The sequence below is a fragment of the Nuphar pumila genome, chromosome 2, assembly GCF_984573655.1.
Source record: "Nuphar pumila chromosome 2, dmNupPumi1.hap1.1, whole genome shotgun sequence".
In the NCBI taxonomy this organism is placed as follows: Eukaryota; Viridiplantae; Streptophyta; class Magnoliopsida; order Nymphaeales; family Nymphaeaceae; genus Nuphar; species Nuphar pumila.
In genome coordinates, this window is record NC_143250.1 from 476,914 (window position 1) to 502,239 (window position 25,326).

A 25,326-nucleotide genomic window follows, 5' to 3' on the forward strand; every position below is an offset into this window, starting at 1 on the left:
CAGGGTTGTCTGAGTGGTGAAGAAAAAATGAGCTCTCAATTTCTTCCAAGTTCTAGCTTGATGCACTTTCAATTCTGCTATCCATCATGCCGAGGTGTGACCTAAGTGCTCTGCTACCATGTAAGAAAATAAAATCAAGAATATAAGACAAATGTTATCTAATTATTGAACGCACAAAATTAGCAGCGTGTTGTATATTATATATTACACACAACTAAAAAATAAAAGGGTCTAACCATTTATAGCATTTGATGTTATTCCTTGATTATTGATAAGGTCTAACCATTTAATGTTATTCCTTAATTATCGATAACAAGGAGCTAACCATATCCATGATTACCGATATAGAAAGGCTAACCATTTTCATTTCCTTGAGTATCGATAATGCCTTGATATCAATAACAAGACTAAATGTGGCATTGATTCTCAATAACAGGATTATTGATAATAAGATTATGGATAAAATAATAAAATGTACACTTGTATCAAGAATCTTTTATGAATTGAGCAGCATAGAGTTTCATGGGACAAATTCATAGGGTCAATTAAGATGGTTGATAGCCACACACCCCCCCCCCCCCTCCTGGAAATTGATCTGAAATCTACCTTTGTGTCATACATGGTGTTTTATGTTTCTACCTAATCTCTTCGTTTCTTCTATGGTACTTCAACTTCAGCAGGATGCTAGAAATTTCACAATTTAGCCCTTTTTAAATAAGGCCGATGCGAGCTTTCCAAATATTGATGTGTTGCCTAGCTTTTGGGGTTCGCTAGACCTGACACAAAACTAGGTTTACAGATCGTCGTCCAAGCCTAGTCTAGTAGGTTGATGCCACACTCAATCTTTTCGACCCTAGAAGGATTCTTTATTATTCACACCAATCACCAATCATGTACTAGCACAAAAAGGACGACATCAGAGAGAGAGAGAGACTCAATCATGAAAACTCAAGTGTTCTGAAAAATTACGCAATTACTTCCTCTCTTTGATCAGCTGCTGCTAAGCACGTGTAACATCACTTGATCAGCTGACGACTGGACCCATATAAACTGGAACAAACCGAAGCAGGTTATATGCTCCCCGCCCCCCCGAAGATGGTCGTTAGCTACATCTCGTGTTCGGGGGTCCCAATGAGCGCCACGTATGTAAGCATGTGCTGCTCATATCTCCATGTTTGTCAGCATTGGTTAGCGTCGAAGTCCGGTGAGGTTGCAAAGACTTAAGTACCCTTTCCTCCATGGGTGCCATAAAAATGACGATTCTAGAAAAGGAGTAGTTGCAAAGACTTAAGTACCCCGAAAATGGTTATTTAAGACTCAGTCCCTGCACTGCAGGATTATCCGAGAATGGAATCCCCCCTGAAGAAGGCCATGAACATCAACCCACTCTCTATCTCTCCCTTATCTTTCTGCCTTTGTGCACATCTAGCAGACGATCCTACACTGCTCCATCAAGCATCGACTGACATGTGCACTGACTGTAGCATGGTTCAACTTGAGGAGTTGTGGAGCCTGATTCCGAGTTTTTGCTCTTACAGTAGGGGGTCCGGGAGGGTCGCCCCTGACGGAGGGTTTCTGGCGGGACAGCGTACCCCAGAACAAAAAAAAATGGGCCTTGTATAAATTATTTCTTTTCTTTCCCTCTTGTAACTGTTGAAAAAGATCAATAAAGTGTTTTGTTTGATCGTGACACTCATATGTTTCATTCAGTTATTTCTTGCTCGAGATTTTTGTAACACCCTTTCTAGCGATTTTCTGTTTTTTTTTGCTACGCGATTTTTGTAAATCGTTACTTGATTTAACAATTTTTTTTTGCTACGTGATTTTCGTAAATCGCTACTCAAATTAGCGATTTATTGATTTGCCATTTTTTTTTGCTACGTGATTTTCGTAAATCACTGCTCGATATAGCGATTTATGAAAATCACGTAGCGATTTGCCTTTTTTTTTGCTATGCGATTTTCATAAATTGCTATTCGATTTTGCGATTTGACAATTTTTTTGTATTACACGATTTTCGTAAATCATGATGCCGAACACCGCCCCCTTGAGCATGATCTTCGCTGTGATCAGGTTGTAGTCGCTAGCCATCCTGATGGCAGTCTTGAGGTCTGTAATGGAGAAGCCGGAGAGGAACGTGCCATTCTCGACGCCCGTGTTGAGCAACGTCAGGGTGACCTAGAAGGCATAGCCCTGATCAAAAGTATCGCCGACATAGGGGGTAGACAGATTGTACTTTAAAAGACTTTGTTGTAGGTGTACTGTGTCCCTCGAAGGTGAAGGAGGGGCCGCCGCAGTCGGTTGCCCGCTGGATGAGGGCAGCATTTCGGCCACTGCTAGCAGAAAGATGATGACGATCACCATCGGATCACCAGCTCTTTGCCTGGGTAGAAACATGACGACGAAAAGTTCAAACAAAAAAGAAAGAGAGAGCGCTTCAGTTTCGTTTCGCTGTTGACTTTGAAAGTCAACATCATCATCGACTTTCTGGATGAAGAATATTTTTGTTCTTTTTTTGAACCGTTGTTTTCCTTTTTTTGAACGAAAGATATTTTTATTATTTTTTCAAACCGACGTTTCATGACAAGAATAACAAAAAAGGATACTTAAGTCTTTGCATTTGCACCAGACTCTGATGTTAAGTGATGCCGACACACACAGGAATACGAGCCCCATGTACTTACATATGTAGCGCTCATTCACGCCCCCCGACAACACATTGTGGCTTTTAATGCATCATAAGGGGAGAACACACACCACCCTCTCGAACAAACGCTATAAACCAAGGGTTTTTACTCTATTAAACGTGAGATGACATCATTGGCCCTTGGTGAGGTGAGCCACGAAGCGCAGTACTTTACTCAGCGGTCACCCGTTAGCACACGCGTCTCTTGTGACATGAGCGTCAAAACCTGTTCCCCGTCATTCCAGCAAAACGATGGATCTTCTTCCGTAATTGGTCGCTTTCATTATCACAAGCGTCTCTTGTGACATGAGCCGCTCATCCCCTAACCTTCTACTTTATTATTATTATTATTATAATTATTTTAATAATAATTATTATTATTATAATTATTTTAATAATAATTATTATTATTTTAATTATTATTATTATTTATCAAAAAAAAAAGAACTGCAAGAGGGCCGGTAGAGCGGGTGCGTACCATGATGAGAACCCACGTGATGAAAGGGACTTGGTAGTTGGTATTAGTGGTGCTCACTTGCTTGCATAACAGTAGAACCCGACCCGACCCGACTCTGGAGGACTTCTCTATAAATAAAGCCCTTTCTATAGACTGTAGCTGATGGAATCAAGACACCCCAGACGACAGAGGTGGAGCGCGCCTAACTACGAATTTGCCCTCCAAAAGGCCTCGACTCGAGGATAGCTTTTTGCTTCGCGCTCTCTGGAAAGCCGGGTGCGGAGGCTCCTCCTTTCCTTCTTGCCTGGAACTTGGAACCGTAGGTGGAAGTGTTGCGGGATCGTGAGGTGAAGGCGTGCTGTAACCGAGAGAGACAAAGAGAGAGGGATGTCGAGGCTGGGCCTGAACGTAACGGAGCTCGGGCCGATGGGCGGCTGGTGGGCGGCGGAGCTCACATCGGTGGCTGACTGGTTGACAGAGATCAACGAATCGTCGCGGTCGCAAGACGAGATCTTCTACTTTCTCTGTGCCGCCTACGCGCTTGTATCCTCCGTCGCTCTGGTCAGATCCTTCTCTCCTTCCCTCTAGATTCCTGCCTTCACCACCTCTCTTAGCTATTCCTAGCTTGATTTATCCTCTTGCTGAATCCCGAGCTCAACCTCATCAATGTGTTGGCTTGTTTCATTTTAACCGCTCTAGATTGTTGTGTTGCCAATCAGACGGGAAAACGTCCAGTAATGATCGCCAGAAAAGTTTTTTTTCGCTGGATTAGCAAAGAGTTTGATGGAGAATTCGTGAGAATTGGATAGGTCTTGTATTTTAGTGTAAATGTGAGTGCAAATGTACGTGCTTGGAATTTGTGTGCATAAAGTGCGATTTTGAGAGGGTCCTAATGGAAAAAAGGGGTAACACACACACATATAATATATATATATATATATATATATGTGTGTGTGTGTGTGTGTGTGTGTGTGTGGAAGGGAAGTGAAGGGAGACCGTCCAACCAAAGGAAGGTTCAAAATCTACAACCAACCACAATCTTCTCCTGTGCTTGAAACATCTCATCAATCAGACCTCATATATATATATATATATATATATATATATATATATATATATATATATATATATATATATATAGGCACTAGAATATGAGAACTAGAAATATGGGCATTTCCAACACTCTTTTTACAAATCCAACCATGTGGATGTGCTTAGCATGGTGAATTTGCTAGGATTAAACCATTGGATCGTGTATTTTTGATGAAAAAATGTTTTTTTTTAATGCTTGAATATTTATGAAGATTATGAGCCATTGATTTTTAAAGCCTTAAAAAAAATCTTGTTTATGCATCAAAATAGGATGATTCAAGTGTGGGTTCTCATAAAACCAAGCATGTAGATCACATCTGTGCAGTTAGATTCAAGAGAAAAGAACAAAAAATCCATAAAAATCATGGTTCACACATTAGTTCTCATATTCTAGTGATTATATATATATATATATATATATATATATATATATATAGAGAGAGAGAGAGAGAGAGAGAGAGAGAGAGAGAGAGAGAGAACCTGTGCAATGCACGGAATAAAATGAAAGGCTGAAAAGGTATTTATTATGTCCCCGTGCATAAGATAATGTTATTGTTATCCAAGAAATTAAAGTAACAAAAGAGAATGGTCCATTATTTTGATCCATTAAAAAACTGGGTAATAAACCTCCCACTAAATGGTTCAAGCCCATTAATTTACAACAATGACATACTGTTTACAATATTTTGAATTAAAAAAAATAAGAAATTGGAATGGAAAGTATGACAACAAAATGCAAGTTTATACCAAGGTTGTCAGCCTAGGAAGCGGAAGCGGGAAACAATACAGGAAGCGAAAGCGAGAAGCGATGCATTTTAAAATGTATAGGAAGTAAGGAGAGAGAAATACAAATAAAAGCAATATAAGAATTGAATGAGAATCAAAATGGAACACAAATAAAAACTAAAATAAAAGTGATTATTCTTAAATTTCATGTTTTTTTACTGCAAAAGTTAAATTTTTAACAAAATCTAAAATGATGATTGCCAATTTAGAAAAAGTACATGGTAGTGAGTGAGAAGCGTGAGATGAAACACATAAAAAACATGAAAAGTAGAGTGAGAACATATAAGAAGAATAGATGAAGCATGTGAAAAGCATAGGAAAATCGTGGGGCAATCGAGATTCCCATCAAGTTTTGAAATTGAGAACTCATTCTCTCTCTCTCTCTCTCTCGTCTTCTCCCCTCTCTATCTTTTCCCTCTCCCTCTCTCTCATCTTCTCTCGTCTCTCTTCTTCCCCCATTCTCTTTGTCGCTCACTCTCTCGTCTTCCCCCATTCTCTCTCTCTCACTCTCTAGTCTTTCCCCCCCTCTCTTGTCTTCTCCCTCTGTCTCTCTCTTTGTCTTCTCCTTATCTCTTTCGTCTTCCCCGTCTCTGCCATAGATTCTCTCTCTCTCTCTCTCATCCCCTCTCTCGTCTTTACCCCTCTCTATCTCGCCCTCTTTGTTTCTCTTTTTGTCTCTTTCTTCACCATCTCGTTTCTCATCCCCCCCCCCCCCCCCTCTCTCTTTCTCTCTCTCGGTGACTGTGACATTCTTGGCTCACCTGCGGTACTTTCTGTTTTTTTTTACACTACAAGTATGCTATTTTGTAAGAAAAAAATTTGGTTTTCTTTTTTGTTGAACATGGGGTTTTTGAAGTTACCCATTTTATCATTTTGTTGTATGATACATGTAGATGCCGGTTGTCCAGAAATGAAGAGAGAGAGAGAGAGAGAGAGATGCTTTTATGCTAACCTTGTGCACTTTGTACCAACTAGGCTTTCGAGACAAGTTTAGAAGAACAAAACAATAATCAGCTTCTACAAACAGTAGTAAAGATGACCCACCATTAATCAGAACAGAAACTTATGTTAAATAATTTACCTGACAAACGATGGCAACAAAAATTTCTGACATGCTCATATCCCCTTAAGAGAAGCACTTTCTGCTCATAATTTTCAAGGATTTAGGACAATGAAATAAGATTAACAACTTCGTAACAAAAAAAACAAAAACAAAAGTTTGCAGTCGAGATTGTTTGTGTTGTCCCTCTAACAAGCTCACAACATAACCACCAAGAAAGACATAGCAAAACCTATCCATTCTAGTTGATACTATGTTTATGAATGTTTTTCTATATTTCTGTTTGCTAAGTGTTAATTGTTAGGTATTACTATTATCTGGAATTGTTATTAGCTTGTTATAGCTTGTTTCTTCAATTGTTAATTTGTTAGTTCTAGTTTGCTGCTTCTCAGTTCTTGAATTTTGATTCTTTGAGTAAAAGTTAGCATGTTGAATTTATTTTGTATTTATGTGATATTTAATATATATATATATATAGAGAGAGAGAGAGAGAGAGAAATGGATAGGTGCGAAATTGATACGTGCTAAATGGAATTTTCTGCCCTTCCGGTGCTTTTTTCGCAGTTTCGACCCCATAAATGTGTTGGGCATGGTCGATTTATGAGGAATCCACACTTGGATCATGTATTTTCGATGAAAAAAATGATATTGGAGCCTCAAAAATTTACAAAGAATTTGAACAATCAAATTTTCAAACCTTATAAAAACCCACCCATGTGTCGGAATTGGACACTTCAAGAGCTGATCCCTATAAAATCAAGTACATAGGTCATATTTGTATGGTCAGAATTTAAAAATAAAACGAAAAACCCTAAAAAACTCATTTAGCACGTATCATTTTGCACCTACCCATTGCTCTCTCTCTCTCTCTCGATATATATATATATATATATATATATATATATATATATATATATATATATATATATATATATATATATATAGCCGTGTCCCTGTACCCACATTTCTTTGGAATTCCCATGTCGTACCCGTACCCGTACCCAGGTGACATAGGAAGCAAGTTTTTGGGAAGCGGGCTTCCCACTTATCTAAGAATCATCTGGTAACTCTGGTTTATACCCAGTATATGTTCTCATGCTGCAGTCAGGATTCCCTTAAGAATTCCAAGCACTTGTAAACAACTATTTTGTTAGCAGAATAGGTGCAGAAAAATGACAGAGAATATGTAGATTGTACTAAGTACGATGTGGTTCCAAGCAGCAGCCATTATAGCGTATAGCATAAGTTATTGCAGATTGCAAGATGTCAAGAGCTTGAAAAACAACAATATAGAAGCAATTTCTTTAAACTAACATAACAGGCGCGATGCAGCACTTCCCTTAACTCTGATGATGCTGGAGAAGTGTGCTAAGTTAGATGAACCAGAGGGTACTCTCATTAGCCTTCTCAATTCTTGACATAAAAATAGTAGAACCCTTCTCATCCTTCATCCTGCTTCCATGACCATCTCCTTTACTCCTTATTGACCCACCAAGAAAGAAACACACAAAAGTCACAAATTAACAAAAGAATGAGTATTTAATAAGTGGGAGATCAAGAAATGAAACAGTAGTGCACCACTTAGTCATTCTCCCTCTATTTTCTAAGCTATGTCTTCTACATTGCATAGGTACAGAAAAGCGATCCCTCAAACATAAAAGCAAAAACAAAAACAAAGACAAACACATATATCTCGTGACATAGGGAGGCAAAGAATGCCAATCAGATAAGTGAGAGGAACGACAAAAGTGTTGAACCACTCAGACTATCCTTTCGGCTTTTACCACTTCCTTCTTTGTCACATAGCAGCAATTAAGCACCTCTTGTCCTTCCTCCGACCTTGAGTTTCCACAGAGGCACTGCAGCATGATAAGCGCATACAAAAGCCATACTTGTACCATATGCTGCACAAGCGCCATGAAAGGAAAAACATGTTGAAAAAGAGACTCAAATCCTGTTAAAAAAGAGAAGAAACTGGCCCAACTCTGAGAGAGCCAAACAGAAAAAATAATGGGGAAGATGGAACATTTTATGTTATTTCAAAGAATGAGAGAGATTAAAAATATTATGGTTTTTTACTAGGTGGTTCCTTATTCATGAGGGTAGCTAACATATCTATATATCCAAATGTTTTGGAAGTTACACACTGTTTAAAGTAACCGAAGCGAACTTCCTACCCAATCAATTTTTTTTTTTCATTTAAAACAACTAAGCCTTTCTTTCCTCTCTCTCCTCATGTATGCTATAATAAAATGCTCTCTCTCTCATTTGGCCTTACACGCAGCCCTTTCTTTTCAATACCCAATTCTTCTTGTCTCTTCTTCTTCTCAGTGACTCTCTCATTAATTAGACCACACACTTCCCAATGGCTCCTCCACCCTCTTTTTCATTTTACCAACCTCACATGTAAGCTTCCTTTTCCTTCTCTATGCGTACTACCTATGTCACATAGGTGCGTGTGCGGCAATGCGGTACTTTAAAAAAACTTGGGTGCGAGAGTGCGGGAGGGTATATATATAATTTTTAACACTTAACAGTAACACTAATGAAATAAAAAACAATTATCATAATATCATCAAATCAATTCATCATCATGCATGCAATAAATCAAATTAACAATCTACAATTATATTCTTCATCATAAAAACTAACATCACAATTAAATCAACCTAAATATATTATAAAAACAATCAAATAAGTAAAGCAGAAAAGAAGTAAATTATGCAGTATACTAATAAAAGAATCAAACAATGTATAATTACGTACCAAAAGTATATCTTACACAATGTATATGACAATGAGGTAATGAATCCTAATAATTTTATGCTTCATCATCAAATGCATCGTAAGAAGGAAGACTAGGCTCAGATAAGTCCATGTTTGTAATGTTAAAATCATGCTCTCCCTTTAAGCTACACTCTTTTGGGTTTACATCCCAAAATTTAGATGATCCTTGTTTACATTACAAACCCAATTTGAAAATGTTAACATACAAGTATATTTAACTAAAGAAACTAAGAAATAGTCAAATAACTAAGAGAACAATTAATATATGTATTCATCATTGGTTCACAAAAGTAGTCAAATATTAGAATGAACATGTACTAAATCCTCTGCACGCTTGCTGGTGAGTTTGTTTATCTTTATGTTGTAGATTTGAGAATATGTGCTCCAAATTCTTTCACAACAGGATGAATTAGCGGGCTGATATAACAATCTCAATGCAAGACGTTAGAGAAGAGGTGTTTCTGATCCAAATGTTGACCACCATGTGATAAGATCTATATTCTCCTCTTCTCTCGCTAGTAATGCCTGCCCATATAATCTTAAGATTAAAATTTTTCAAATTCTTGTGTAATTTGATTTAGTATATGTGATTCTGGATAAAGTCTTGTCATACACATATTTTTATGCCTTGATAGTTGTGGGTCTAAATTTGGAGGGACACGACCAATACCACCTTCCTATCATTTTTTTGCATAATATTTTGGATTAAAAGAATGTGTCATGCAATGCAAATGAGTGTTGCTCTTATCCCATCTTTTAACTAAAATTAAATGAATATGATTAAAAAATTCTGAATCATCCAATGCATATTTTTTTTCTCTACTTGAAAACTACAACTTGTATTTTTTCAATCATATTATCCCACATTTCATAAACTTTGTGAAGCATGGGCTCATCCTTATCAATTTCTGTCAACATTTTCCAAATAGGTTGTGTAAACTGAAGAAAGTATACGACTCTATCCCCAAACTCATCATGAACAATGAATTTTTTAATTTCTTGAGCCTTGACAACATAATCAACACGATGAAATGTTCAATTTTTATCGGTCACCATGTTAACCAAAGCATTTTTCACTTCTTTAATCTTTTTCACCATCACAATGATGAACACAAAACGTGTTTCAGCAACATTCAACAATTTAAGGTCAGAATGACTATTAAATATAGCATTAGCATGATGGTGGTTGATAACAAAATTCCTAATGCTTTTGACATTTTTTTTTAATTCCTCAATCCATGAATATAGTGCATATGCTGGTGAATTTTCTTCTTCTTTGGGGTTGCAGATGCTTTTGAGCTTTTGAGGCCCAGATTCAAGTTGTGTGTTACACAGGGAGTCCAAAAAATATGCGGATACTCACTCTTCAAACTCAGTGCTGCACTTTTATAAATTGGAGCGTTGTCTGTGATGATTTGCATTACTTTTTTATCATCTACTTCTTTTATTACTTCTATAAACAACCCTTTTAAATACTATGCATTTTTATATTACTCAGATGCATCAACTACTTTCAAGAATACTAGGTCACTAAGCGAAAAAACAATGAAATTAATCAGTTGACGCCTTTGAATATCTGTCCACCCATCAAAAACAATTGAAACTCCATTTTGTTCCCATGAATATTTCTTAATCTCTAGCAATCTCTCAACATTTGCTCTCTCTTTTGCAAGAATTATGGTTCAGAGTTTTTCTGAGATTGGAGGTATATAGTCACTCAAGTTACAATTTGTCAATGAAGTAATTAAATCCTTTCAATAAGGATTTTTAATTGCATTAAATGGAAGTTAACTAGAATAAAAATACCTCCATATTTTTCTATCCATATCCTCCCTTCCATATGTATTGAATGATGCTTGTATCGTTTCTCTTTCTCTACCTCCTACATCCATTTTTTTTTCTTTTTAGTATCTTCTTGGTGACTTAAAAAGGGTATACTAATTGCACAAGAATCACTCATTGTCTTCTCATTCTCATATTCATCTTGTATTTTCTTGTATTGTCTTCGCATTACATCATCAACTCTTTTGCATCCTGAAATGCCATGTCTTTGTATCTTCAACAAATGAGCCTTAACTCTTATGTAAGACCCAACAAAACCTCTTTCACAAAGCTTATATCAAAATCTCTTGTTTTCACCACCTCCTTCAGTTTTTGCAAGCTTATCCACATATGCCCATAGTTGCCCCCCATCATCACATGTTACAGCTAATGAACTTGAATCATCACTCTCACTACCACTACCAACAACACTAGTAGTAGAACTTACTTGTGGGGATGAGGATGACGCAAGTCCTTTCCTTTTATCTGTCATTTTTATCCTGAAAATTAAAAAATATAATATTAAAATCAATTATGCATATAATTAAGATTGATGATATTGAGTGCAAAGTCAATAACATATACAATAAGTTCTAAAAAATATAGTAGTAGTACGTCAAATTGTGTTTTAGCAATAATAAAAATATGACAAACCCCTTGCATTAATAAGGGCGAGGGATATAACATCGTAAATTTGGCCACTGCTTCTGATCTAATTTGGCACTTAACTATCGAAGAAATCTTTGGTCAAGTCAACACTGGATAAAAACTTCTTGTACCTGAACAAAATACAAACAATTCTCAGAAGAAAGACCAAAAATTAAAAGATCCAGCGAAGCAATTTCTGCTGGCAGCTTAAAATCACTAAAACGACATTATAGAGAAATTATAAAGCATCGACTTTGATGAACTGCACAAAAATTGCAAACCCAAAATATAAAAACTTGTGTAAAAGCGATAAAGGGGCTTTTTAGAACAAACATGAAATGATTTCCATGTTATTTATAAATTTAGAATTTAAATACATAACATATGTATAAATAAATGCTGATACACTTAAAAGAGATCAAAGTAGAACATTAAACTGAAGCATGCCACATTCCAGCAACAAAAACCCTTCAAAAAATTGCTAACCTCATCAACATTAATCAGAAATCAACAACAACATCCACTTTTGACTGAAAAATAAGTTGATACAACAAAACTATGAACAACTGAGGAGCAGTTCCAATCGTGTTGTTGCAACTTATTTGATAACAATATATGGTGCAAGAAAAAAAATCATGTTCCTCAAATTAAACGTATGTAAATATAACATTTCATGCATTTACCAACAGGAAAACACCAAGTTGCTTATGAAAAATGATCAGATGTTCCTATAGAAAAATCACAATGGATAAAGCATAGATATTTTCATCCAAAGAATATCACAAAAATGCCAAGTTTTTTACTTAGTAATCTGCTAAGTGCTAAAATATTCATGAGCCCACTGACATATGCATCTTTTGGCCTTGAATACATGCTTGTGATGCATATTTGAAAGAGACCACTGACATATGCATCTTTTCACGACCAGGTGAATTAAGTCACTCGATATGGTCGACCAAAATGGATGGAAAGGTGTTGACTCCTTCATCCGCTCCTACTCTATAGATGAGAGAAAAGAGATTGAGAGAGAGAGGTACACATAGGGTTTATCCGAGAAGAGCAAGAGAGATGAGGAGAGAGAGATTGAGAGAGAGAGAATAGAGACATACTTGTCGAAATCTTCATGCCAGAATCTTCATGCCTGAATCGCTGCGAGGTTGGAGACAGAGAAGAGGCGTCGGTGTCAGGAGGAGGGGGCAAAATGTTTTTGCCCTAATCCCCTTCCCAGCCCATTTCATCGGGAGAATTTTTTTTAAGTCCAAAAATTAGACATTTATGACCTTGGGTGTGTTGACCGCACCCAAGGTCGGGTTGACCGCATCGGGTGCGGCACCCGATTGGCCGAATCACTGTGACATAGCATACTACCCATTCTCTTCGTTTCTTCTTCTTCCCAATATCTCTCTCGTTTATTATACCACACTTCCTAATGGCCCCTCTCCTCTCTCTTATTTTACTCATCTCACACGAGGCTTCTTTTCACTTCTCAATGCATACTAGTCTCTCATTTGGTGGCCTCTTGGATGCACCTTCCCATGCCTACTCCTTTCCACACAATCTCTCTCTCTAACCCCTTCCCCCTCCCCAAGATACGCCTCTCTTTCTCTCTCATTAAATATAATGCTTCCTCTTTCATCAAATCAAAGTATGACCCTTCCTCTTTCTTTTGTCTCTCTCATGTACAACCTTTTATCTTCCTTTGTCTCTCTCACATACGACCCTTCGTCGTTGGCTCTTCCTATATATAAATATATATTTTTAAGTACCAATATCTTCTGATATTTTCCAAAGAATCTTTTTAATTTAATGTGAGAGTTTCTCTTGCTGAGAAATCTTGAGAACAAGATTGGTACCTACATTTAGATTATGCAGCAAGTGTGAAAACATGTTCTTAACTTTTTAGGCTTTAAAAAATCTGTAATCTTCCTACTAACCTGCTTGTTTGCTTCATTTTGCATTAAAGTAAAAACAAGCTAAATGAAAATATCAGAGTTACCGGAAGCTTCTTAGATAGGTAGGAAACTGGCTTCCCGTAAACTCACTTCGGAAGTGCACTACTCGCTTCTAAAACTTGATGAGAACCTCGATTCCCCCACACTTCTCCTATGCTTTCCACACGCTTCATTTATTCTTATTATATGTTCTCTTACTCAACTTTTCATGCTTTTTATGTGGTTTCTATGACTCTTCTCACTCACTTCCATGTGCTTTTGCTAAATTGGTAGTCAACATTTTTAGCTTTTGTTAAAAATTTAACTCTTATACTAAAAAATCATGAAAATTAATATTAGTCACTTTTATTTTAGTTTTTATTTGTGCTTCATTTTGATTCTCATTCAATTCTTATATTTCTTTTTTTTATTCCTCGCTTCCCGCTTCCTATGTATTTTAAAATGCATCTCTTCTCGCTTCCACTTCCCGTATCGTTTCCCGCTTCCGCTTCCTAGTCTAACAACCTTGGAAAATATACAGAGTTTGTGGGCCAGTGGATTAAATGGGCAGTAAGTTTCTACTTTATAGATTTATTGAGGTAGTTTTATTTTGAATTTTGAAGAATGTGATTTTACTTTGATTGTTTTTCAATGTTTTGGTGTCTAACTCATGGGAGTGCTTTCTGCATGATTAAGAATTTGGCAAAAGTGACATATGGTGTTCAGTAAGGAACTGACCTGCAACTGCAGATTATATTGGAAATCTGTGGTGCTCACTGCGACATACTTGTTAGTGCCATTGCATTCAGAGAGATCAAGGAACATTGCCATTTAGGAAGGGCAACATTGGTTCAACAGCCTAAAGCCTGTATTATTTGTTTGACATGCAAGAAAAAATCAGTATTAGATTGTCTATTAACAGTGTCATTTGCACCAAACTCGTGAAGCTGGGCATGAGTGTACCTTAATGAGCTTTTTTGGCTAGATTCTTCATTCTTGTTTATAAAAACTGGTTTATGAAAGACTATACAATCATGGAAACCTTTTAATGTTTATTGTGCCCAACGAAAATATATTGGATGTGCTAATTGATTGGCAACTGAACAACTTCTAGGGGTGCTGTTGAGACTCGGCTTTCTATACTGTTTCTTATGCAACTCTTCACGAATTCTCATTATACAGAGGGATCTGTATGGGTAATTTACTAATTTATACTCCATTTTTGCGTGCAGGGGCAAGTGTGTGTGTGTGTTATGAAGAAGATCTCTGAATTAAATAATAGTTAAATGAACAAAGGAATTCATTATTTGTTTTGAACAATAGGAGATGTTTGTTTACACCCCTATGAGAATCATTCTCTCGTAAAATGAGAAAATGATTCTCATTGGCCCCATTCTCTCATGTCAAAAAAAAACACTTGAGAGAATGGGGCTTGAGAAAATGACTCTCATTTGCTTTTGATGAGAGTCGTTTTCTCATTTGGGCGAGAATCAGAATCACAAGGGCCCCTTGCAATTCTGATTCATACGACTCCAAAACACATTTGATTTGGATTCGTGTGTGGGCCAGAAAACCAAACTTACCCTACATGTCTTCCACATTCAACTTAGAAAAGTTGATAGCCTGTTTTTTGCATGGTAGTTCCAGGAAAATGTAAAACTGTATCAAAAAAGTTTATTCATACAATTTTTTGGAAACAAAATGGATATTTAGGATTGGAAGGGCTTTTTCTCTAGCTAGTTTCTTCACAGACTATGTAAGAGGATGCATACACATTTTACGGCCTACATGTGTCATCCTTTTCATCTCTTTTTTGCCAAAAGAAAAAAAGGAAAAAAAAAGGTCAGGTGTATATGCATGATTGGGGCGTTCCCTACTAAGCGACGCATTGTACTCTATAGGCCCTGAGGCAGTGATAAATGAGCAAGGGTTGCTAGGTCGTCGCCCGGAAGCGACACGTCACACCGGTGTGGTGTCAAATAGGCAAGGGTTCCCTCACTTTGTTGGACGGGTGGGGGTAAAGAAGTTAGTCCAAGACCATAAAATTAGGTTAGCCACTTGGAACATAGGGTCTTTAACTGGTAAGTTGGTAGAGTTAGTAGAGGTTATGTGTAGGAGAAAGATTGATATTTTATGTCTACAAGAGACCAAATGGGTAGGTGAGAAGGCAAAAGTGATAGAACCTTGGGGATATAAGATTTTGTATATAGGAATAAATAGAAATAGGAATGAAGTAGAGATTGTTATGAGTCGTGAGTTTATAGATAATATAGTTGAGGTCCGTAGGAAGGGTGATAGGATTTTACTTATTAAATTAGTATTAGGTGCGGATATTATAAATATTATTAGTGTTTATGCACCTCAAGTAGGTTTAGATGATTCCATTAAGCGTCAATTTTGGGAAGATTTAGATGGAGTAGTACAACGGATATCTTATGGAGAAAAGCTTTTCATCGGCGGTGACCTTAATGAACATGTAGGCATTAGTAGGGATGGATTTGAGAGTATCCATGGAGGCTATGGTATAGGAGAAAAAAACGAAAGTGGAGAAAGGATTTTAGATTTTGGTTTGTCCTATGATATGATCTTAGCAAACACTTGGTTTAGGAAGAGGGAGTCTCACCTACTAACATTTAAAAGTGGGGTTAATACGAGTCAGTTAGATATTTTCCTACTTAGAAAGAGAGATAGGGGTTGTTGCATCGATTGTAAGGTTATACCAGGAGAAAGTGTAGCTACACAACATAGAATCTTAATTTTAGATCTTAGAATTAGACAATGCAGCAAAAGGGATAGAGATAGGATATATCCTAGAATTAAGTGGTGGGCACTGAAAGGAGCTAAACAATGAATGTTTGTAGAGCAGGTAGTTAAGGAAGTTGATTGGTGTCTCGAGGAGGATTCAGAATCAATGTGGAATAAGATAGCGGGTGGCATGAAAAAGGTGGCTAAGGAGGTATTGGGTGAGTCTAAAGGCGGTGCACCGCTAGGTAAGGATACATAATGGTGGAACGAGGATGTCAAATTAGCTATTAAGGTTAAAAGAGAGTGTTATAGAAATCTAAGAGTCGTGATAATGAGAATTTGGAGAAGTATATGATAACAAAGAAGGAAGCTAAAAAAGTAGTTCGAAACGCGAGGGATAAGGTATATAAGGAGGTTTATGACAAGTTGGATACCAAAGAGGGCGAAAAAGATATTTATAGGCTTGCAAAGATGAGAGATAGGAAATCGAGGGATCTGGGTATGATTAGATGTATTAAAGATGAAACACAAAGGGTTTTAGTCAAAGATGAGGAGATTAATGAGAGATGAAAAGATTATTTTGAAAAGCTATTTAATGGAAGTCATGCTCAAGATCTTGGAGACTTGTCCATTCCTTTTCATGAGATGAATCGTGACTTCATGTACAAGATTCAAAAGAAAGAAATTGCAGAGGCTTTGAAGAAAATGAAATCAAGAAGGGCAGTTGGCCCAGATGGTATACCTATCAAGGCTTGGAAATGCTTGGGAGAGAAAGGTTTAGAATGGTTGACAAATCTTTTTAACAAGATTTGGCGGACAAATAAGATGCCTAATGAGTGGAAGAAGAGTACGTTGGTGCCTGTATATAAGAGTAAGGGTGATATACAAGATTGCACAAACTATCGTGGTATAAAACTCATAAGTCATACTATGAAACTTTGGGAGAGGGTGATTGAGTCTAGGTTGAGGAAGATTGTCATGATATCGGAGAATCAATTTGGTTTTATGCCTTGAAGATCAACTATGGAAGCTATACATCTTCTTAGACAACTTATTGAGAGAAATAGAGAGAGGAACAAAGATTTCCATATGGTTTTTATTGATTTGGACAAGGCATACGATAGAGTACCTAGGGACGTTCTCTGGTGGACAATGATGAAGAAAAGTGTTTCTCTCAAGTACATTAGTATAATTAAGGATATGTATGAAGGAGCAGTAACCAATGTCCGCACTTGTGGAGGGGTGACAACCAATTTTCCTATAACGGTTGGGTTACATCAAGGATCTCCTTTAAGCCCTTTCCTATTTGCTATAGTGATGGATGAGCTTACGAGATCAATTCAAGAAAATGTGTCGTGGTATATGTTGTTTGCTGATGATATTGTTTTGATTGATGAGTCTAGAGCTGGAGTTAATTATTAAGATTGTATTATAAACTGGATCGGGTTTTCCAGTTAATGTTGGGTTCTCTAATGTAACATATGACTTTATGTTTGGGTATGGATCTAAATATTTGATCCAACCTAGTTACTACTTTGTGTATATATATATATATATACACACATGAAGTAGGGCACGACTTCTATTGTGAAGTCCCCACTTTTACTGCCGCAACTCTCCTTCTCTCTCTCTCACGCCTCACTCTCACGTTCTTCATAGGGCCATTCTAACATGGTATCAGAGCAAGCTTCTGCACCGTGAGTTGACTCCGAAGGGCATGTTCAGCGAGATCGACACTGCAGGTGCTGTTTCATCCAAGACTATCCAGCGAGATCAATGTCCCAGGTGCTGCTTCTTCCAGGTTCTTCCATCTGCCTTCTTTTCTATTACCGTGCCCTACTGGTTTTGTCTACATCCTCTCTTCTCCTCTCTGTTTAGTCATCGACTGCTTCTTCCAGGTTCTATTTCTTATTGAACCTTATGTTTTCTTCAACTATCGGTCAGATCTGATCGTGGATCTGATCGTAGATCTCTTCGACTGCGTGACTGCTGCTCTCTTAATTAGACCCTGCGTGACTGCTGCCCTCTTTACCTATATTTTTTTTGTTCATCACGTCTGATTTGGATCAGACAGTCGGACCCAAAGACTATCTGAAATCCGAATCTGCCCAGACGTGTGTTCTGATATCAGATTTTGTTGACAACAGTCATCGACTGTTTAGATCTGTTTTCTTAGTTGTTGTGTCTTCTTCGCTTGTCACGGTTTGATTTGAGTTCACTTCAGATCTGAAGCGAATCATTTTTTTATTTCTTCCTGATCCAAATTCATCCCTTTATTCCTGATTTCTGATTTCTGATTTCTGGTCATTCCTTCGAGACCTAAAATACCAATTCTTTATTTAATCTGGTCTGAATTTATTTCAGATCTAAAGTCATTCCTTAAGTGTTTGGCAGCAGTCAGATACATTCAGTTTACGATTCAGTTTTCATGGATTCTCCTACCCTGCCATCTAGTTTTCTAGGTCAACTTATCTCAGACAAACTGAGCAACAACAACTATTTGACCTGGAAGAGGCAGATACTGCCTTTCATTAAGAGTCTCGATCTATATGGACACCTAGATGGAACGATCTCTGCATCACCAGAATTTATTGTGCAAGAAATTGTGAACGATAAGGGAGAGGCTTCTAGCAGGTCGGTTCAAAATCTTGAATTCACCACTTGGAGAAAACAAGATCAAGCTGTTGTAGCCTACATTACCTCTACTCTTTCGCAAGAGGTTGTTGTAGGTATTCCAGATGAGTGCTCAGCAATGGAGTTGTGGGAACAACTTGCGAAGACCTATTCTCAGATCTCAGAGGCAAGGATTATGCATTTGAAGAGGGAGTTTCAACTCCTAAAGAAAGAAAACATGACTGTTACAGAGTATATGAACAAGGTGAAGATCATCACAGATCAATTGACTATGGTGGGCTGTGTGATTTCTGATAAGGATAAAGTTCAACAAGCGCTAAACGGGCTTGGATCAGATTATCATATGCTGGTAACATCTCTCTTGTGTCTTCCTTCACTTCCTAACTTTGAGGACCTTCGGGCAAAATTACTACAATATGTAATTTCCATTAAAGGAGAAGATGTAGGCAACAATTCAAGAAGCCAAGAAGTATTGTTTACAGGGACAAATTCTGGGAGAGGACGTGGCCACTTTCGAGGAGGACATGGACAAATAAGAAATAATCAAGGGGGGCGTGGATTGTTGCCCACGCCTAGCATGCCGTCAGGTAATTTTTCGGGAAATCACAATTTCAAAAATGTTCCAACATGCTATTTGTGCAACAAAAAGGGATATATCAAGGCAAATTGTTGGCACAACCCGCAAAACAAAGGGAAAATGAATGTCACAGGGTCGTCGAGCAAGGGAAAAGTTGGAGGAAATCAATGGGATGAAGACAATGTCAAGAGCCTTTTAATATCAGCTTTGTCAGGATTGAATTTCAAACAAGGTGGTCAGGGAACTTGGTATGTTGATTTTGGAGCTGCAGCTCACGTGATAGGTGATATTGGTAAGATTTTGAAACCTATCCCTTATCATGGAAATGCAAGTATTAAAACTAGAGATGGAGCTCTACATCCAATAACTTACACTGAAAACGTGAATATTCCTCTTTCTGATGGTTCCCTAAAATTGTCCAATGTTTTTCATTCTCCTAATATTGTCAAAAATATCATTTCCGTTTCTAAATTGGTTGATGACATTCATTCTTGCGTCGAATTTACTCCTTCTGTCTGTGTCAAGGATCCACTCACGAAGAAGACGCTCGTTGAGGGAGAGCGAAAGGGAAATATGTATATCCTCAAAGAGACTTCTTCACCTGTTCGTAGAGCTGGATCAAAATCGTCCATTGGTCAACCATTCAAATTGGATTCATCTAAGGATTGTTTGAGTTTATCTTCGTATAATAAGCCAAATATTTGGCATTGTCGTTTGGGTCATTGTAATAATGCTTCTCTTGAGAAACTGGTGTCGAGCGGCTTTATTTCAAGGTTAAGTCCGCATAATAAGGTTGATGGTTCCCTTTGTTCTAGTTGTCAGTTGTGTAAGAGTCATGTACTTCCCTTCAATTCAATAAATGAAAGAGCTTCTTTTCCTTTTGAACTTATTTATTCTGATGTTTGGGGACCTGCTCCCCAACCCTCTTTGTCTGGCAGTCGTTACTATGTCACATTCATTGATAGTTATTCCAGATATACTTGGATTTATTTTATGAAATACAAATCTGAGGTATTCAAATTCTTTCGTTTATTTCATGCTTTTGTTGTCAATCAATTCTCGACAAATATTCAACAATTCCAGTGTGACGGAGGGGGAGAGTATCTATCAAAGGAATTTACTGAATTTCTTCAAAACAACGGGATAAGGCGTAGAATATCTTGCCCACATACACCACAACAAAATGGGGTTGCGGAAAGAAAACATCGTCATATTGTTGAAAGTGCCCTAAGTATGTTGCATGACACTCATATTCCTTTAAGTTTTTGGACAGAAGCTTTCCACTCTGCGGTTTATGTAATAAATCGTTTACCGATGAAAATGTTGAATAATTTGACTCCTTATTTCGTGTTATTTGGTATCCAGCCTCAATACAGTCAACTACGAGTGTTTGGATGTGTATGCTATGTTCACATTGACAGTTCCCAATGTAACAAATTTCAGGATAAAGCTTGTAGATGCAGGTTTATTGGGTATGCTGAAGAGTATAAAGGATATCGATGCTATGATCCAGACACTCGACGCATTAAAATCTCACGAAACATTGTCTTTGATGAGAGCAATGTTCAGATCTTGAACAAAGATGCAAGGGTTACTAAGGAGGAAGAAAGCTATCAGCCATGGCTAGCGAATGAATTGTTTGATCAGCTAGAGATGGATAACTCTGCTCCATGTCACACAGTGATAGATGAGTGTGAGCCCATGGAAACCAATGCAGAATCTAGTGGGAACATGTTGACAGTTGCTCAGGAATCTACTGTGCCTCCCATGGCAGAAGAAACCTTGACATCTGGTACTGCTCGTCTAGATGACAGAAGATTTAAAGGGGCAGTATATGCCAGGAGAAGGGATACACCCCACATAACTGAGCAGGTTAGACGTTTGGAAAGGATCAGACACCCTATTGAAAGATGGGTAAGCTATGAGAATTTTTCCACAGAAATGCAGTTATTTGTTGCACAGATTGAGAAACAGGAAGAACCCATCGATTTTCCCCAAGCCTCCTTGTCATCAAAATGGGCAAATGCTATGAATGAAGAAATGGGAGCCTTGCATGAATGTAGGACCTGGGAAATAGTCCCTAGACCTCCGGATAAGAATGTTGTAGGGTCTAAATGGGTATATAAAATCAAGTACAATCTTGACGGATCCATTGAAAGATATAAGGCAAGACTAGTTGCTAAAAGCTTCACACAAGCATATGGAGAAGACTATGACGAGACCTTTAGTCCAGTTGTAAAAATGAGAACCATTTGACTTGTGTTATCCTTGGCGGTTAAACATGGATGGTCTCTAAGCCAACTTGATGTTAAAAATGCATTCTTACATGGTGATCTAAAGGAGGAAGTTTACATGGAGCAGCCTCTTGGTTATGCAGAAAATAATCCTTAGACACATGTTTGCAGGTTGCGACGAGCTATTTATGGACTAAAACAAGCATCTCGATCATGGTTTGGCAGTTTCTCCATTGAAGTACAACGATATGGATTCGTCCGTTCTCAACTCGATCATTCATTGTTCATTTTTCGAGAACACCAGGTCAGCACCTTACTTCTCATATATGTAGATGACATTATTATTACAGGAGGTTCTTGTAAGCATATAGAGGCTACAAAGATCCTATTGAGCCAGAAGTTCAAGATGAAGGACCTAGGTGTCCTACGATATTTCTTGGGGGTTGAAGTGGAACGACAAGATACTAGCCTCTTGTTGACCCAACACAAGTACGCTCTGGATCTTTTGGAGAAATCAGGAATGAAGAACTGCAAGCCATTGAATACTGCTAGCGTGTTAAACCATAAACTCAGTGCTCAAGATGGTGAGATCTATGAGGACCCGAAACATTATCGTCGCTTAGTTGGGATGCTTCAATATCTTACTTTTACGAGGCCAGATATTGTATATGCAGTGAATCAAGTCTCTCAGTTCATGCATGATCCACACACAGAACACATGAATGCAATTAAAAGAATTCTTCGGTACTTGAAGGCTACTCTTGGAGATGGGCTTGCTTATCGTCAATCAAAGGCAAAAGGAGGACATAGACAACTAGAAGTGTATGCAGATGCAGATTGGGCAGGAGATCCAGACGATAGAAAATCGGTCTCTGGGTATTGTGTGTATGTTGATGACAACTTAATAGCATGGAGTAGCCGGAAGCAACGTGCTGTTGTGCGTTCAAGTACAGAAGCTGAGTACCGATCCATGGCCTCTGCCACTGCCGAAGTTACGTGGTTAAGACATTTATTAATAGAGATAGGAGAAAAAGTGAAGGTTGCGAATCTGTTTTGCGATAATCAAAGTGCCATTCAAATTGCTTTCAATCCTATCCACCATGGTCGAACGAAACACATAGAGATAGATCAACATTTTTGTCTGACAGAAGGTAGAAGACAAAGAAGTTATTCCAGTCTATGTACCAACAGAAGATCAAGTTGCTGATCTACTTACCAAAGGACTTACGAGTGTGCGGTTTTGGTATCTCAAAGGCAAGTTGTCCATGGTACAAGACCATGCACAACTTGAGGGAGGGTATTAAGATTGTATTATAAACTGGATCGGGTTTTCCAGTTAATGTTGGGTTCTCTAATGTAACATATAACCTATGTCACACGGACTCGGCTAAAGGGTTGCCGCACCCGCGTCGACACGCACGGACTCGGGTGCGGACTCGGGTGCGGCTTTGGACTCGGCCCGGACTCGGTCAACTCCGAGTCGGACTCGGTCAACGAGTTCGGGCCGAGTCCGACCACATTTTGGACTCGGTCAACTTTGACCGAGTCCAAAATTGTCCAGTTCGAGTTTTAAATTTTGATTTGGATCCGGGTCGGGTCGGGTCCAAACCCGACCCAGATCCAAATTTTTTTTGGCAGCCGAACCCTAAAAGGGGTTTATCGACAGGGAGAGGGGCTTACCCTCTCGATTTTGCCTCTCCCCCTCAGCCCCTGCAGCTTTCTCCTGCAACCACGCCGGCGATCCGAACTCCGGCGACAGGCAGCCACCGGTTCCCCCTCCGTCAGGTATGTCGACCCTGCTCGTAGCCTCCCTCCCTGCACCCTCTGCTCGCAGAGGAGGGGCTCGGCCCCCCTCCCTGCACCCTCTGCTCGCAGGGGAGGGGCTCGGCCCCTCCCTGCACCCTCTGCTCGCAGAGGAGGGGCTCGGCCCCCCTCCCTGCACCCTTTGCACGCAGAAGAGGGGCTCGCCCCCCCTCCCTGCACCCTTTGCACGCAGGGGAGGGGCTCGGCCCCCCTCCCTGCACCCTTTGCACGCAGGGGAGGGGCTCGGCCCCCCTCCCTGCACCCTTTGCTCGCAGGGGAGGGGCTCGGCCCCTCCCTGCACCCTCTGCTCGCAGGGGAGGCGCTCGGCCCCTCCCTGCACCCTCTGCTCGCAGGGGAGGGGCTCGGCTCCCCTCCCTGCACCCTCGGTTCGCAGGGGAGGGGCTCGGCCCCCCTCCCTGCACCCTCTGCTCGCAGGGGAGGGGCTCGGCCCCCCTCCCTGCACCCTCTGCTTGCAGGGGAGGGGCTCGGCCCCTCCTGCACCATCTGCTCGCAGAGGAGGGGCTCGGCCCCCCTCCCTGCACCCTTTGCACGCAGAAGAGGGGCTCGGCCCCCCTCCCTGCACCCTCTGCTCGCAGGGGAGGGGCTCGGCCCCTCCCTGCACCCTCTGCTCGCAGAGGAGGGGCTCGGCCCCCCTCCCTGCACCCTCTGCTCGCAGAAGAGGGGCTCGGCCCCTCCAATATTCCCTGTTTTATTAACATTATTGTATTTACTTATTTTCTTTTCAGTTTTCACTTTTCAGATATAATGGCGAGTTCTAGCGGTAGTGTCAATACATTTGGTTCAAGTTCTAACCCTGAATTAGATGTTTCTCAACCACTTTGGAGGCTTGTGACAAAAGGGATAAAAGCTAGTAGTGGTGGTGGTGGGAATGTGCAGTTTCATTGTAATCTATGTAAGACTGTTTTCACAGGTTCTTATACGCGTGTGAAAGCACATCTTTTGCATATTCGTGGTCAAGGAATTAGGGCATGTTCTGGGGTTGACAAAGACATGTTAAAGCAATTAAAAAAAGAACAAGAGGAAGCTGAAAAGAAGAAAATTGCAGAGATGAAAAGCGATTCGATTAATTTGTCTTTTCCTACTGCTAGTGATACACAAGAAGAGCTTTTAAAGAAAAGAAAGATGGAAAGCAATAAAACAATACAAGCGTCATTCAAAAACATGGCAAGAGCAGAAATTGATAAAAAGATTGGTCGATTCTTTTACTCAAGCTCAATTCCTTTTAATGTAGCTAGAAGTCCATACTGGAAAGATATGATTACATCTTTGGCTAATTGCAATTTGAGTGGTTATGTGCCTCCTAGTTCAGAAAAACTAAGAACAGTCATTCTTGCAGAGGAAAAAAATAGAATTGAAGACTTGCTAGAGACCCAAAAATTTGCATGGAAACGACATGGAGTGTCGATTGTTTCTGATGGGTGGACTGATATACAAAGGCGACCACTGATAAACTTCATTGCTTACTCACTAAATGGGCCAATCTTTTTGAAGACTGTTGATGCATCTGGAGAGTATAAAGATGCTGAATATTTAAAGAGATTATTTGTTGAAGTGATAAAAGAAGTGGGTGAAGAAAGTGTGGTGCAAATCATTACTGACAATGCTCCAGTTTGCAGTCGTGCATGAATGAATTTGACAAGTGAAGATACATATTCACATATTTTTTGGACTCCTTGTGCAGCACACAGTTTAAATTTGGCACTTAAGAGTATATGCAATCCATCAAAAGATGATGCACATGCACATGAAATGTGCTTATGGATTGAGGAAATAGAGCATGATGTTCGAAATATTAGAAAATTTGTTGTAAACCATCATCATGCCCTTTCTATATTTAATAGGCATTCTGATCTCAAGTTACTGAAAGTTGCTGAAACTCGTTTTGCTTCTCTAATTGTTATGATAAAAAGAATTAAGCAACTCAAGAATGCATTGATGATGATGGTGGCTGATCAAGATTGGGATTTTTATCGTACTGAAGATGATGTCAAGGCTCAAGCTATCAAAAAATGCATCTGTGATGATTTTTGGTGGGATAAAATTA

At 39.0% G+C, this 25,326-nt stretch overlaps 1 protein-coding gene across 3 annotated transcripts in view; it reads left to right on the top strand.

Moving 5' to 3' along the window:
- The first annotated feature begins 3,300 nt into the window (after nt 1-3,300).
- The window catches only part of LOC149844360 (tobamovirus multiplication protein 1-like), a 30,386-nt gene continuing 8,360 nt past the window's right edge, over nt 3,301-25,326 (top strand). For 2 of the 3 annotated variants that reach the window (XR_016430397.1, XM_089997189.1), the window contains exon 1: nt 3,305-3,704. Coding sequence is in view for 2 of the 3 variants with exons in the window: in XM_089997189.1 (XP_089853315.1) it covers nt 3,531-3,704 (174 nt within the window). In the remaining variant the exon portion in view is untranslated. Of the gene's footprint in view, nt 3,705-25,326 lie in introns of all 3 variants that reach the window. The other variant, XM_089997188.1, reaches the window with a different exon arrangement.